This window comes from Crinia signifera, chromosome 8 (genome assembly GCF_055691185.1).
Source record: "Crinia signifera chromosome 8, ASM5569118v1, whole genome shotgun sequence".
NCBI classification, from domain to species: domain Eukaryota; kingdom Metazoa; phylum Chordata; class Amphibia; order Anura; family Myobatrachidae; genus Crinia; species Crinia signifera.
The window spans coordinates 54,189,680-54,203,014 of NC_139224.1; the positions used below are offsets into that span (position 1 = coordinate 54,189,680).

Sequence of the window (13,335 nt, forward strand, 5' to 3'; positions counted from 1 at the left end):
CTCGTGTTCCTTTTAATCATTTCAAAATGCCTACATTATGTTAAACTGGGCAGAGCACAAAATATTTATGCCTTCAGGGCCAGGTTCTTTTATATAAGAAAACTAGGCACAACCTTATTATAAATAGCCTTGTAAAATGATAACGTCCAATCTCTGGAACCCCAACATTTCTATGGTATTCTCCCCAGCTGCACCCAGTTTACATGCACAGCCTGGATAATTGTGATTCTGTGTGGATGTTTACTTGGGACGCTAACCGCTCCACATTCTTACACATTACAAGCCATATAAACTGGAGAATAGTGCTCGCTAAGGGAGTACCTTGCTGATGGGTACGTACTGTAGGCTGGGGACAGAGGCCTTCTGCTAGGTTGTGGAGATTTTGTTTGTATGAGGCTGCCAAGTGTTCACCTTTTGTGTGTTGTTTTATGTGTGTTGCTACTTATTTATGCACAAATGTATAATGCTGTCCTTTATAGATTCATATGGATCATCAGCAAAGACATCTTCACAATGTCTTGTTTGGTCACTCAAGTGATACATTTCTGGAGATTTGGCCTATTGGATTCTATGGGGCAGATGTATTAAGCCTGGAGAAGAGAGAAAGTGAAAGGAGATAAAGCACCAGCCAATGAACAGTGTTTGAAAATGACATTTGGAAGTTGATTGGCTGGTGCTTTATCTCCTTCCACTTTATCTCCACACCATGCTTAATACATCTGCCCCTATGAATTTTATTGTCTTCTCCAGATCTTCATGGTAATTTCATGCAAATGCTGATGCACAGCTACTTGGCTTTTGTATACGCTTTAGTAAAATGGGAAAAAAAAGTATAGTGAAGCTGTTGTATGACATTTATGGACAATGCTGTAAAGGTCAGTTACTAAACACTACTAGAATGATTTACGCAGTTATGAAACCATGTTTTTGTTTGTTTTTTACCTACTTATGTAAAACTGTGTTGTTCACTGTACTTTTAAACCACTGTTTTATTTCAATTTGTTTCAGTTAGTTTGTTGTCCACAGAAAATTATGTCAAGAAGTTTTTTTATTTTCTTGACATAATGTTTATTCTCTATATATCATTCTATATCTTAAATTCTTAAATTAAGACCCGGTCAGAATCCGAAAACTATTCCGTATGGAATTCTTTGTAACACAAAAAGGCTTGGTTGTCCACAGAAGACAACAGTGGTGGATGATCGCAGGATCCTTTCTATGGTAAGGAAAAACCCTGTCATAACATCCCAGTGAAGAATACTCCCCAGGAGGTAGATATATCCGCAAATACGAGAGAAAGGTCAGCTCCCACCTATAAGGGATACTAATGGTAAGCTGCTGGGCTCTGCAGAGGGTGGCCACCATCTTAATAATACAGAAAACATTGAGAGTGGAGACCTGCGCTAGGGTAGGTGTATAGAATGACTATATATATAGAGTATGTGTAAAATATTGTCAATATAAAGAAATAGAGGGACTTCTGAAGAATGGAACATGCATACCATAGTGAATAGATTCTGGTCACCGTGCTAGATATCGATGGTTCACTTAAAACAGGCATGTTCAAACTATGGCCATCCAGCTGTTGTTAAACTACAAGTGCCATCATGCCTTGCCACAGTTTTGCTATTAGGGAATGTGGTACTTATGTAGTATCTGGGCGTCCGATTTAGAAATCGGGTCGGATCGGTAGCATTGCATGCGACCAAATCGTATGCGATGTGATGGTCCCGATTTTTCCATAGGATTCAATGTTAAAATGGTCTGAGTCCATTTTAACATAGAATTCAATGGGAAAAAGGGGTCCTTTTCCTTTCCCCACTATCCAAGTGGGCATGGAGCTGGATATAAACCTGTGGCGAGTGTAGCGAGCCACCGAGCCCGAAGCGTGGCGAGCCACCAAGCCCGAAACGTAGCGAGCCCCGCAGAATACTTTTTAAGAAATCTGCGTCCGCTCACCACGCTTTGGGCTCGGTGGCTCGCTACGCTCGCCACAGGTTTATATCCAACTCCATGCCCACTTGGATAGTGGGGAAATGAACAGGACCTTGTTAACATTGAATCCTATGCAAAATTGCATCACATGTGATTCGATGCGATTTTGCCGAAAATCGCGTCGAATCGCATCTGATTGTATGCCTTACCTTAAGGCATACAATCAGAAAATCGGCAGCCCAGATACTACATAAGTACTGGGAATGCTAATACTTTGGCAAGGCATGCTGGAATATGTAGTTTCCCAACAGCTGGAGGCCACAGTTTGGACATACCTGACTTTAAACAATCACATGTGTAATACGAAAAGCATGGGGGTAAGGAGTGCCACAAATTTGTATATAATCAAACAATAAATTATACAGCAAAGTGTGTGGGAATGAGAGTATGCATAAATAAGTGTGTAGTAAATAGTTAGTGGGGATGTGGCGTGACTGTAGAAAACATATCACGGTGGGGAGATCCTAGGGTGGTGGGCGGAGGGCTGGTGTACCATCCCCTCTGCAGTGCACCCCTAACCTGTAGTTGGTAGACTGTTTGTCCCTTGGTGATGTCCTCATGGTAGAGACTAGATCCCCTTCAGTTTTGATTACAGGATGTGATGTTCCGTGAGGGTGGAAGTTGTTAGATGCCCTCGCAACGTTTTTAATTTTATCTGTAATTCACGTAGGTGTAGGTTATTTTGTTTTATTTTAGCTGCATTGTACCCTCGCAGGCTCGCACGATTCGGGCACAGTGGCTCGCTTCGCTCGCCACAGATTTATGTCCCCCTCCAGGTATACGTGGACACAGGGCATGATGAGAAAATTGTCAAAACTGAAGGGGATCTAGACACTACCATGTCCTCATTAGACAAGGCTTGGTCAGCTCCACAGTACTACCAGGGACGCAACTTCCGGGTTTCGGTATTACCCCTGATCGTGCCTCCAGCCAGCTCTGTGCACTCAACTTCAACTGTGACAGCGCCATCAATTAGCAGGGCTTAACGGTCTTTGTAGGTGGGAGTGTCCACATCCTCCGCAGCCATCTTTGGTGTTAGCTAAGTGTCCTTACTCATATAGTGATGGTATAATAAGTGGATACAGTATTGTGTGCCAGCGTGCATTGTAATTATTTCTGTCTAATCTTGTACCCGAGTAAGGGATATACAATTTGCTACCTTGTACTGGCAGATGTAGGTCTTAAGGGGATATGGTCGTATTGTCGACCTAAGTCTGGTCGACAATACAATCCACACCCGTCTTAAGCAAGGTGTCTCTGTCTGTTTGTTCCTTTTTTTTTCATGGGTGTGGATCAGTTGGTCACCAGCAAGTTGTAAGACAGTCATTAGGTCAACAGGGTCATTCGGGCAACAGGGTCATTAGGTCGACAGTCAAAAGGCCGCCATGGGGTTTTTCCGTTTTTTTACCCGAATGTGGACACAGTCGACATGGGCACAGGTTAAAGTGCACTAGATGGGCCAAGTGGTTCTATGTCTCCACCACTTCTGTACCAATGATGTGAGACAAGCTTCTTCTCTTGTGGTAAGAACAACCCAAGTGGTGGCACGACATCCCTTACTGAGACAAATTCATACAGGTAACATGTTCTAGAGGTAGAATATCATTTATATACATATATTTAGAGTTAAATATACATTTGGCCAATACCAGTACAACACAGTCCAAAATATATAATTGTGCCCTTTCATGGACAGAAGCTGCACCATTTGCCAAGTATGATATATGGACAATAAGTAACTGCGTGCTCTTCACCGATATCTATGCACAAAAAAATGTAATGTTTCCTTATCATCTGATAAAATCCCCCCAACAATGTATCTTACAGACAATGGTTGTATTTGTTTACATCCAGGCCTTCTAGGTTACTTTGCGATGGGGTATCCTGTTTTGTGCTTCACATGGAAGGACGAGAGTTGTCAATCCCTTGTTTCCAGGCTCGGTGAATATGGATTATTCAACCTTGTCCCCATATTTGTTCTTTGTAATGGAGTTTGTACCAGGATCTGACGTCTGTTGTGCTCCTAAAGAAAATAGGAAAGTTACTATACATTGTCTAAAACAGGGATCCTCCAACTATTTTGCTCTGGGACCCCATCAGACAATAACAATAATTACAGGACCCCAGCAAGTTACTGCAGAAGGTCATCACATCACATGGTTAGTCAGACTCTTTGAATCACTGGCTCCGATTAGAAAATTCATTAGCCTGATGGATAGCAACATGGAGTCGTGACCCCATGCTGAGAAGGTCGGGACCCACAGTTTGAGAAGCAGTATCTATCACCATAAAGAATGTTATGTGCAAGGTGATTATGCACCAGCCAATCAGCTCCAATATGTAAAGGAGCTGATTGGCTGGAGCTCATCACCTTGCACATAACGTTCTTTATGGGGATAGATACCACTTCTACAATCTTTATACATTTACCCCACAGTACTGTGCAAAAGTTTTAAGCTGGTCATACATTAGTAAGATGCATTGTGCATTTTTTAAATGCACATCGCAGGGAACAATTACGATACGATGCGCGGGTCGTCGGGTGGATCTGATATGCTGCACACCTGATCTGAAGAGGCTAACTACTAGTATGCTTGGAGTTTCAGATCTTATGCTAGATCTGATGTGAAATTACACACAAAAGATCTATTGTGTGCCTGGGAAGCTGCCGGGGAGTTCAAGGGAAATTGTGTCTGAAATCTAAAGACTCCAAATCATCTTGCCACCTATAGGCTGGAAATAAAGGATGCTTTCATAAATAGTGTTAAAGTTTATTTTTATCAATTAACTAAATGTAAAGTGAATGAGCAGAAAAGAAATGGGAATCAAATCAACATTTCATTAGTGCAATTCCAGAAAACTTGCATCACATTCTCTATAAACTGTCACGACAGGTTAGTAGTAGTGTTCATTTTAGCAACCTGTACCTGTCACAACCCATGCAGGTCATCTTTCCTGCTGTTATATTTCTAGCACAGACTGATCTGTATCTCAGCAATGAGATACAGACCAGTGTGTTAGAAGCACCAGAGCAGAGAGTAGCACCTCACGGAGAAAAGAGGAGCTACATGTGTTGTGACAGGTGCAGGGGGCTGCCGGACGGGGTCCCGACAGTCATTAACCCGACGTCGAGATCCCGACTGTTAAAACACTGACGGCCGGGTTCCCGACGGCCGTCGGCTATTTTCCCTCGTGGGGGTCCACGACCCCCATAGAGGGAGAATAGAATAGGTGGCGTAGCTCGCCACCGTGCCCGCAGCGTGGCGAGCCCGCAAGGGGCTTTGTTGCGCTGGCCACGCTGTCTTAGACCAGGCAGTCGGGATCCTGACGTCGGGATAATGACTGTCGGGATCCCGACTGTCGGTGAATCATACCACACCCGGTGCAGGGTACTAGAATGAACACAATTAGAAGATAATGGACTCATGCACAGTAATATAACCACCTTTGCCTTGCAGAGTCTGTCCCGTCTCCAGGTACATCCACAGTTCAGAGCACTTCTCAGTTTCTCTCTTTGTCACTGCATAGCTGGCGACTGACCCTGTAACTGAAATCAGACCCATATGAGTGTCCTCTTGTGATATACACTAGTATACCAGTCTGTGTATATGCCAGCTTTCTGCCCTGCCCCCTCTATGGCCTCCCTCCGCTTCCATTGCTAACACATTTAGGAAATGAAACAACCTTATATAATATATACATTTCGGATCTGAAGATCGATGTAAAAATGATGCGCTAGTCAGTTGGTAAATAAATAAAAAATATTGAGCAAGCATATTAACCATTTACGTGTAAGTTATTGGACACTACAATGTATAAGCCTATTGAACATTTATTTGTGTGCCTTTTGGCGAATTTATGAAATATAATTTTTATTTAGGGCAAGCGCACATCTTTACCAAAGATTTTTCTGAAGATCCCATGTGCGTTCCTATGGATCATTTGTTAAATCTTCTTATCTTTCATGCAGCACGTAAGATCAGAAGATTTCGCAAAAGATCCACGGGAGCGCGCATCGGACCGAAATCGGCCGATTTTTGACCGATTATCGGTAAACATCAGCCGATATATCGGCCGATTTATCGTAAATCGGCCAAAAAATCGTTCTAGTGTGTGGGCACCTAAACTCTGTGAAAACAGTCAAAATAACTACAAGTAATTACTGGTAACAGATTTTGATGGCAAATAACTTCTTGACCCTTTTTCATTTATCCTTTTGGTAACCTATTTAATCCCTAGATCAGTGGTTCCCAAACTTTTTCTGTCCAGGGCACCCTTTGGATCTCCATGACTTTTTCAAGGTACCCCTAAGCCAAAATAATTATCGAACGATCCATATTTTTTTTTAAGTTGTTGGGTCAAAACAATGCTATCAGTCTTTAGCTCAGGAAAAAAAAATGACTTATTAATTTGTTTGTAAAAAATAATAAACAGAACTCCAAGAAACAATGCCCCCACCTGCTTACCAGCTTGTTCTCTCTTCCCTATAACATTGTATAATACCCCTTTCATACTGTACCTGCAACCTGGCAATTACCCAGCATCATTTTGCCAGGTGCATTCTGACCCCCTTTCACACCAAGCGGCGAATTACCCGGGAATTTGCTGAACAACACAGGTATTTTCTTGGTGTGAAAGGGTCAACCTGGGTCTTATATCCCGGGTCGCTGACCCTGGAGAAGAGTAGTGTAGGTGACATGGGATTTACGACCCAAATTGACCCTTTCACACCAAATAAATATCAGTGTAAAGGGGCCTACACATCTAGTCATGCAGAAGTGTTCTGAATGATGATAGATCGCTCAGAACGCTTAGCACGAGCAATCTGTCAGAGCCAATGTTCTCACCGGAAAGCATGCTGCATATTAATCGCCAGATGACAACAATGCTACCGACCCTACACACACAGCGTGATGTAGGGGCATTTTCTAAGCGAACTAGTGAGATCACATAGAAAATGCCTGTATATCGCTACGTGTGTAGGCCTCGTTATTCAGCAAATTACTGGATTGACATTTTTAATTATAGACCATCACTTGCCACTGCACATTCTCCAGCATATCCCACACACCCAGTGCCAGATTAGTTACAACAGGGGACCGGGTATTCACTGCACCCGATTGTGCATATGTAATGATCGGGTGCAGTGAATATATGAATATCTAATGAGCGGCTCTCAGCCCCCTGCTGGCTGCTCTGTGTAAAAAAATATATATATTTTTTAATTGAATATATATTCATGTGCTATAAAAATAACGTGCCCTTTCACAGAATAAAATTCCTGTTTTCTTTTTACACCAAATGTAAAACAACAACAACTTTATTTTAAAAGTTCACTTTCCACTTCACCATGAAAAGATGGCGATTTGCTACATGGCGACACATGGCGAAAATCACTTAGAAAGACGGCGACAAGTGCACGTTGAATAGGGTGATTCGCTTTCTGACCCAAAAAATCACCTTCCAACGCGAAAATAGCACAAATTTGCCGTGAAACAGGGCGAATTATCCTCAATGAATACTGCCCTATATCACATTCCCTCACTGCATTCCTTCATATTTACCTCCCCACACTACATCACTATGCTACATGTTCACACTACATCTCCACACAATACCTCCCTAAATACCTACCACCACTACATCCCCACATTATATCATTATATTACATACACACACTATATCACTACATTACCTCCAAATTCTGTGAATTATATCCAGCTAATAAGTCCATGCACAGGGTAAGAGGTAGCACAGGGGGGGTCAATAAAACACATGGTAAGGGAGCAGCACAAAGGGGTGAGGACTCGGAGCCAGGCACACAGGGATGAGGTTAATAGGCAGCAGAGGGATGAGGTGGCAGGGAAAAAATGGCAAGGGTAAGTGAGGGTAAGGGGACAGGTACACAGGGATGATGGTAAGAGGCAACAGAGGGGAGAGGTGGCAAGCACATGGAGATGAGAGTAAGGGTGCAGGCATACAGGGGTCAGGGTAAGGGGGCAGCAGATTGACAAGGTGGCAGACACACAGGGTAAGGGGGCGGGAACACAGGGGTCAGGGTAAAGAGGCAGCTCCCCCCTGCTGCCTCGGCGCACACCCCCCCTACGCAGGTGTACACGCTGCCCGGCCTGCTGACTCGGCACGGCCAGCCACTCAGCTCGCTGCATTAACCCCCGCTCCCCCAGCGCCAATGTACATGCTGCCCGGCCTGCTGACTCGGCACAGGCAGCCGATCAGCTCCTTGCATTAACCTCCCATGGCTGGTCCCGACATACGTGCTGCCCGGCCTGCTGACTAGCCGCACGGGCAGCCGCTAAGCTCCCTGCACTAATACCCCCTCCCCAGCACTGACAATCACGCTGCTCTTCCTGCTGACTCGGCACGGGCAGCCGCTCAGCTCCTTGTACTCACCCACTCCCCGTGCTAGCTCCTTACACACTGTCCAGCCCAGCTTGCATGAAAAAAAAAAGACATGCGGCTGCCAGGCTGCGGCACCCCTGTGACAGCGCCGCGGCACCCCAGGGAGCCGCGGCGCAGTTTGGTAACCACTGCCCTAGATGATTGTTGCTAATAAAAACACAACTAAGATTGTGCCTAGTAGCATTTTCTGAGAACCACTGCCTCAAAGTACTTTATTTGAATTCCACAATTATTTATCCGCATCCATTTACTTCCTTACCCACAGAAACGAGTATTTTCCACTGCATAGGATAAGGCAGGCTTCTCCCCAACAAAGACTGGATCAGTAGCGTTGCACCTGTGCCTGGTAGCAAAAATGACACAATAAGTTACCTAACAAAAGTCTTTTAACTATAGAAATATACACTGCAGATGTCCTTGGGAAATGGTTAATATTCTGGTGCTCAAGATCCGAAATGTTACAATTTTGACAGCAAGTATTGGGGTTAGACACTAGGGGGAGACGTTAGGCTCCTGTTAAAGGGAAGGTTATGCTATAGCACAGGTTATCAAAGTCGGTCCTCAGGACCCCACACAGTGCAAGTTTTGCAGGTCTCCTCACAGACTCAGGTGACATAATTAGCTCCACCTGTGGATCTTTTAAAATGTGTCAGTCAGTAATGAGTGCACCTATCGGGTGACCTGGAAAATGTGAACTGTGTGGGGTCCTGAGGACAGAGTTTGAGAACCACTGTGCTAAAGGAACAAAATATCAGATACAATTTTGTTTCCATAGATTATATTAATTAAAACAATTGATTACATGTATGTTTAATACAATTCATAGATTGCAGCTCCAAAATAGAAGTCTGGAGTCTACCTCTTATATAAATATATAGCAAAAAGAGAGCACAAACGTATGACAAAAAAGCATATATTTATTAATTCCTAAATTCAATAATACCGTAATACGGATTAAAGGACAATAAAAATTAGCAACAGAAAGTTCTGGTAAAACCAACAAACATCAGATTATTTATAAACTCTGTAATTTATCTCATTAAATGAAAGCGTCTTAAGTGTTCTTAAGCTGTGTACACACGGGGGTGATTTCAGCACATATCGCTGGAATATGGTCGCTGAGCGACCATATTGCCAGTGATTTCATGTGCTGTGGGAGATAAATGCTCCCGCGGCCAGCCCTTCATGGTCACTGGTCGCAGGAGCATGCTTCTCCGATTATGGCTAAATCGCTGGTGCACAGTGCACTGTACACCAGCGACCAGCGATTTCTAGTCAAAATGAGGTAGAGACAGAGGCCCTTATTCTGATCGGTGCGGATTTCTCCGCATGCGGTCGTACCGCCAATAGTTTTGGACTGCGCATGTGCAGAGGTCACTCTGCGCATGTGCAAGCGGTTTCGCCGCACGTATTCTTTACACGCCGCACAGGGGGCGGAGAGGGGCGTGAAGGGCTACTTAGCCTCATTACCCTATGCATACGCCCCGCGTTTCATGGGCGTTCCCATGCAAACGCGGGGTGTATGCATGGTAATGAAGCTGTGACGCTTGTGTAGGGGGCGGGCATCTGACATCGCCGGATGTCAGCTGCCCGCCCCCATACATGATTTCATACGGACAAGTGTCCGTGTGGTCTAGGGTGGCGGGAGCTGGTGGAGCGTGCGGCCCTGCATTCGATGTTCGGCGACCATCGAATGCAGGGGCTGCTCCCAAGATGGAGAAGGCGTATCCCCGTCCACTTTCATGCGGACCGCCACATATCCGCGTACGGACGGAGGTAGCGATCCGTATGGAAGGCGGGGATTCGCCTGCACGGTCCTGGCCGCATATTCTGATCGGGCCGCACCGATCAGAATAAGGGCCAGAATGAGAAAGAATAGCTTGCAATTTTCAGCCAAAATTGCTGGTCGCTGATGAAAACAGTGCACTGAGTGATATATTGCTGAGAGATATTGCAAGTGCACTGAGCAATATATTGCTGAGCGATTTTAAGCCAAAATTGCTCAGCGACCAAATCGCACAGTGTGTACACAGCTTAAGGCAATCATTGTTCACAGTGTTCAGTGGTATCTCGCCAGTTTGCAGGTATGCGCAGGTTAGGCTGCGGGAGGGCTAGGGTTCATACATACCAAAAACCGTTAGTGCCACTATTGGCATGCTAAACGTCAGGATTCTGTGCACTGGGATATAAATACCAACCCATGTCCACAACATCACTCAATTAGAATAGATTAAATTATCAAGGCAAAATGTCAGTTTTGCTTATGATACACACAGTCAGCAGTGTTATATCCCTTCACACCGCAAATGCCCGTTTGCACCTCAGATTAGGACAGGAGTCCGTCCCGGGAGAGACCCGGCATTTGCAGTGGTTAGTTACCACAGCAACCCGGCAATAAGCCGAGTGGCTAACATTAGGTGGGGCAGAATGGAGCATCATTGGGGGTGGAGGCAGTGCTTGGAGCTGACACGGTATCCAAGCGCTGCCTACTCCATAGTGTGAACGGGACCCGGGTTACCAGTTTACACTGCACAGAAACCTGGGGTGTATATCATTGGATAGACAGTAACTAGGTTGACATGCATGAAGGTCGACATAAGCATTAGGTCAATATGGGGAAGTTCAACAGTCAAAAAGGTCGACATGGGGTTTTTCACTTTTTTTTGTCGAGAATGAAGATACAGTCGACACGAGCACCAAAAAACTGCACCGCTGCGCTCGGCACACTATTTTATTCTCCCACCATGCCCTAGTGCAGGCATTCCCAACCATGGTCCTCAAGGCACACCAACAGTGCAGGTTTTAGTGATATCCAGGCTTCAGCACAGATGGTTTAATCAGAATCCGTCAGATACTAATTAAGTCACCTGTGCTCAAGCCTGGATATCCACAAAACCTGCACTGTTGGTGTGCCTTGAGGGCCGTGGTTGGGAATGCCTGCCCTATTGGATGAAATCCCACCTGTCGGCACAAAAGAAAAGTGAAAAACCCCATGTCGACCTTTTGACTTTCGACCTACCCCATGTCAAACTAATGCTTGTGTCAACATTCAGTCATGTCGACCTAATGACCTTATCCCCAGAGCTGTGTTCCAACCTGGTTGTGACCTGGGTTGAAATGCCGGACTGCTCGACCTGGAATTTTGTCAGTGGTGCTTTCTCACCGCAGGTCAACCCGGGTTGACACGGCAATAACTCTGGTTGCTTTGGCGGTCTTAAAGGGGTATCAGTCTATTTACTGTCCTGAAGACTAACAGTCCAGGTTTTATTAATAGCCAGTGTTTTTAAGAGTAGCTGAATCAGTCATAGGTTCTGTTAGGGACTAGAGTTATTAATCACTGGTTTAGAGGAATTGTTTGCAGAACAATGCTATTACCTGTAATGAAAGTCACTACACCCTTCATAAAGGCTTGTGACTGGCAGGCAACATATCCCGGCAAGCCCTGAAAGAAATGGCACATTAATATCCACACTCACTCCAAAGTTATACCAATTCAGAAACATTACAACCCAATTTATTACAGTATGACAGGTGACACACAGCACTAGTGGTCAATCCCTGGCAGATAAGTGTGGCACTACAAGTCCCAGCCTGCCACAGCGACCTCTAGAACTATCTGAGTTGTAGTTCCACAAAGCATGGACTGGACACTAAATGTCAGCTGGCATACAGTCATTACACAGTACATACGGCTGATAGACACACAGGGAGCTACGCAATCATTACACACTGGATGCTTCTCTGCCACAGCGTCATCCACCCGGGTCAACCCCACATTGACCATGATAGTTGCTGTAAATGCAAGATATTATGAAATGAAACACTTCCTGTCTTCGGCAAGTTATCAAATAAGTTATCTGCAGCGCCACCAACTGGCGGGGATGGCTCATTGCCAGCTAGAGCTAGCCTCTTGGTTCTGATAGTGGAATGTAGCAGTTCTGTGACTGTAGTCTGTCTGTCGGTGTTGTGCGGTTTTACACCAATTACATAGCTAGACAGTGTGTAGAAGGTGCTTATGTCAGCTCATCGCTGCTTTTATAAACTAGTTCCTGACACTAGCCATTTAGAATTGTGAATGGATTGGACAAGTTAATCACTAAATTACAAGAGTTCATTTTTATTTGTGACAAAAGAACACAAAGCTTTCCAGCACAATTATTCGCTACTACGTAAAAACCGGAACCGGACAATAATCTGGAACGCCGGACATCAAACTCTGCATTCCTGAGCTTGTAGTGTCTTGTCCGGAGGGTGTCTCGTCCGGGGGAATGCATGTGATAGCTTTCACCAGGGACATGGGGGAGGGGAGATTACAGCCTTCCCGTGTGGTCTGGACCGTTCCGTTTTTTGCTACATGCCCGGACCATACAGTCAGGCTGGTTTCACACACTCCGGCTGCTGCCGGACGGTGAAATCCCGCACGGCCAGGGAGCCGTGCCGCACACATTAGTTGTGAATGGACACTATTGTGTCCATTCACAAGGGACGGCCACTACCCGGCCGCACGGTTGCAGCCGGATCCCACCACTGGAAGGGACGGCTGCCGGGCTGTGGCCATCCCCTCCATGATAAACTACTGTTTGCGGCACGGCTCCCTGGCCGTGCGGGATTTCACCGTCCGGCAGGAGCCGGAGTGTGTGAAACCAGCCTAAGGCTTTATTCTCTCCCTCCTCCTCTCCCTGGTGACAGCTGTCACTCCAGTTAAATCCCACCTGTGCGCATGAATGTGCTCACTGTGCGAATGTATGTGTACGGCTGCATATCCGTTCACACCATTCGCATTTCGAAGCTGCTTACCATCTAATAATGTTTCCGCTGGGCACCAGTCATCACAGCTGCCGCCGCATAGCCCAGGACTCAGCGGCTGCGATGAAAACAGGCACATCCAGGCTGCTACTGATTTCATTCGCTTGTTTGGGG

At 45.4% G+C, this 13,335-nt stretch overlaps 1 protein-coding gene across 2 annotated transcripts; it reads right to left on the reverse strand.

Moving 5' to 3' along the window:
* Positions 1 to 3,581: 3,581 nt before the first annotated feature.
* On the reverse strand, positions 3,582 to 12,265 carry TMEM141 (transmembrane protein 141). 2 transcript variants are annotated; one of them, XM_083156414.1, is made up of 5 exons: positions 12,146 to 12,265; positions 11,791 to 11,857; positions 8,675 to 8,758; positions 5,441 to 5,542; positions 3,582 to 4,018 (listed from the first exon to the last, which is right to left on the reverse strand). In XM_083156414.1, exons 1-5 carry the CDS (start codon positions 12,197 to 12,199, stop codon positions 3,948 to 3,950), a joined length of 378 nt encoding a protein of 125 aa, XP_083012540.1. In that variant the 5' UTR covers positions 12,200 to 12,265; the 3' UTR covers positions 3,582 to 3,947. The 2 variants fall into 2 exon arrangements, with proteins under 2 accessions (XP_083012540.1, XP_083012541.1); XM_083156415.1 differs by having other exon boundaries at positions 12,142 to 12,241.
* Between the last annotated feature and the right edge of the window lie 1,070 nt (positions 12,266 to 13,335).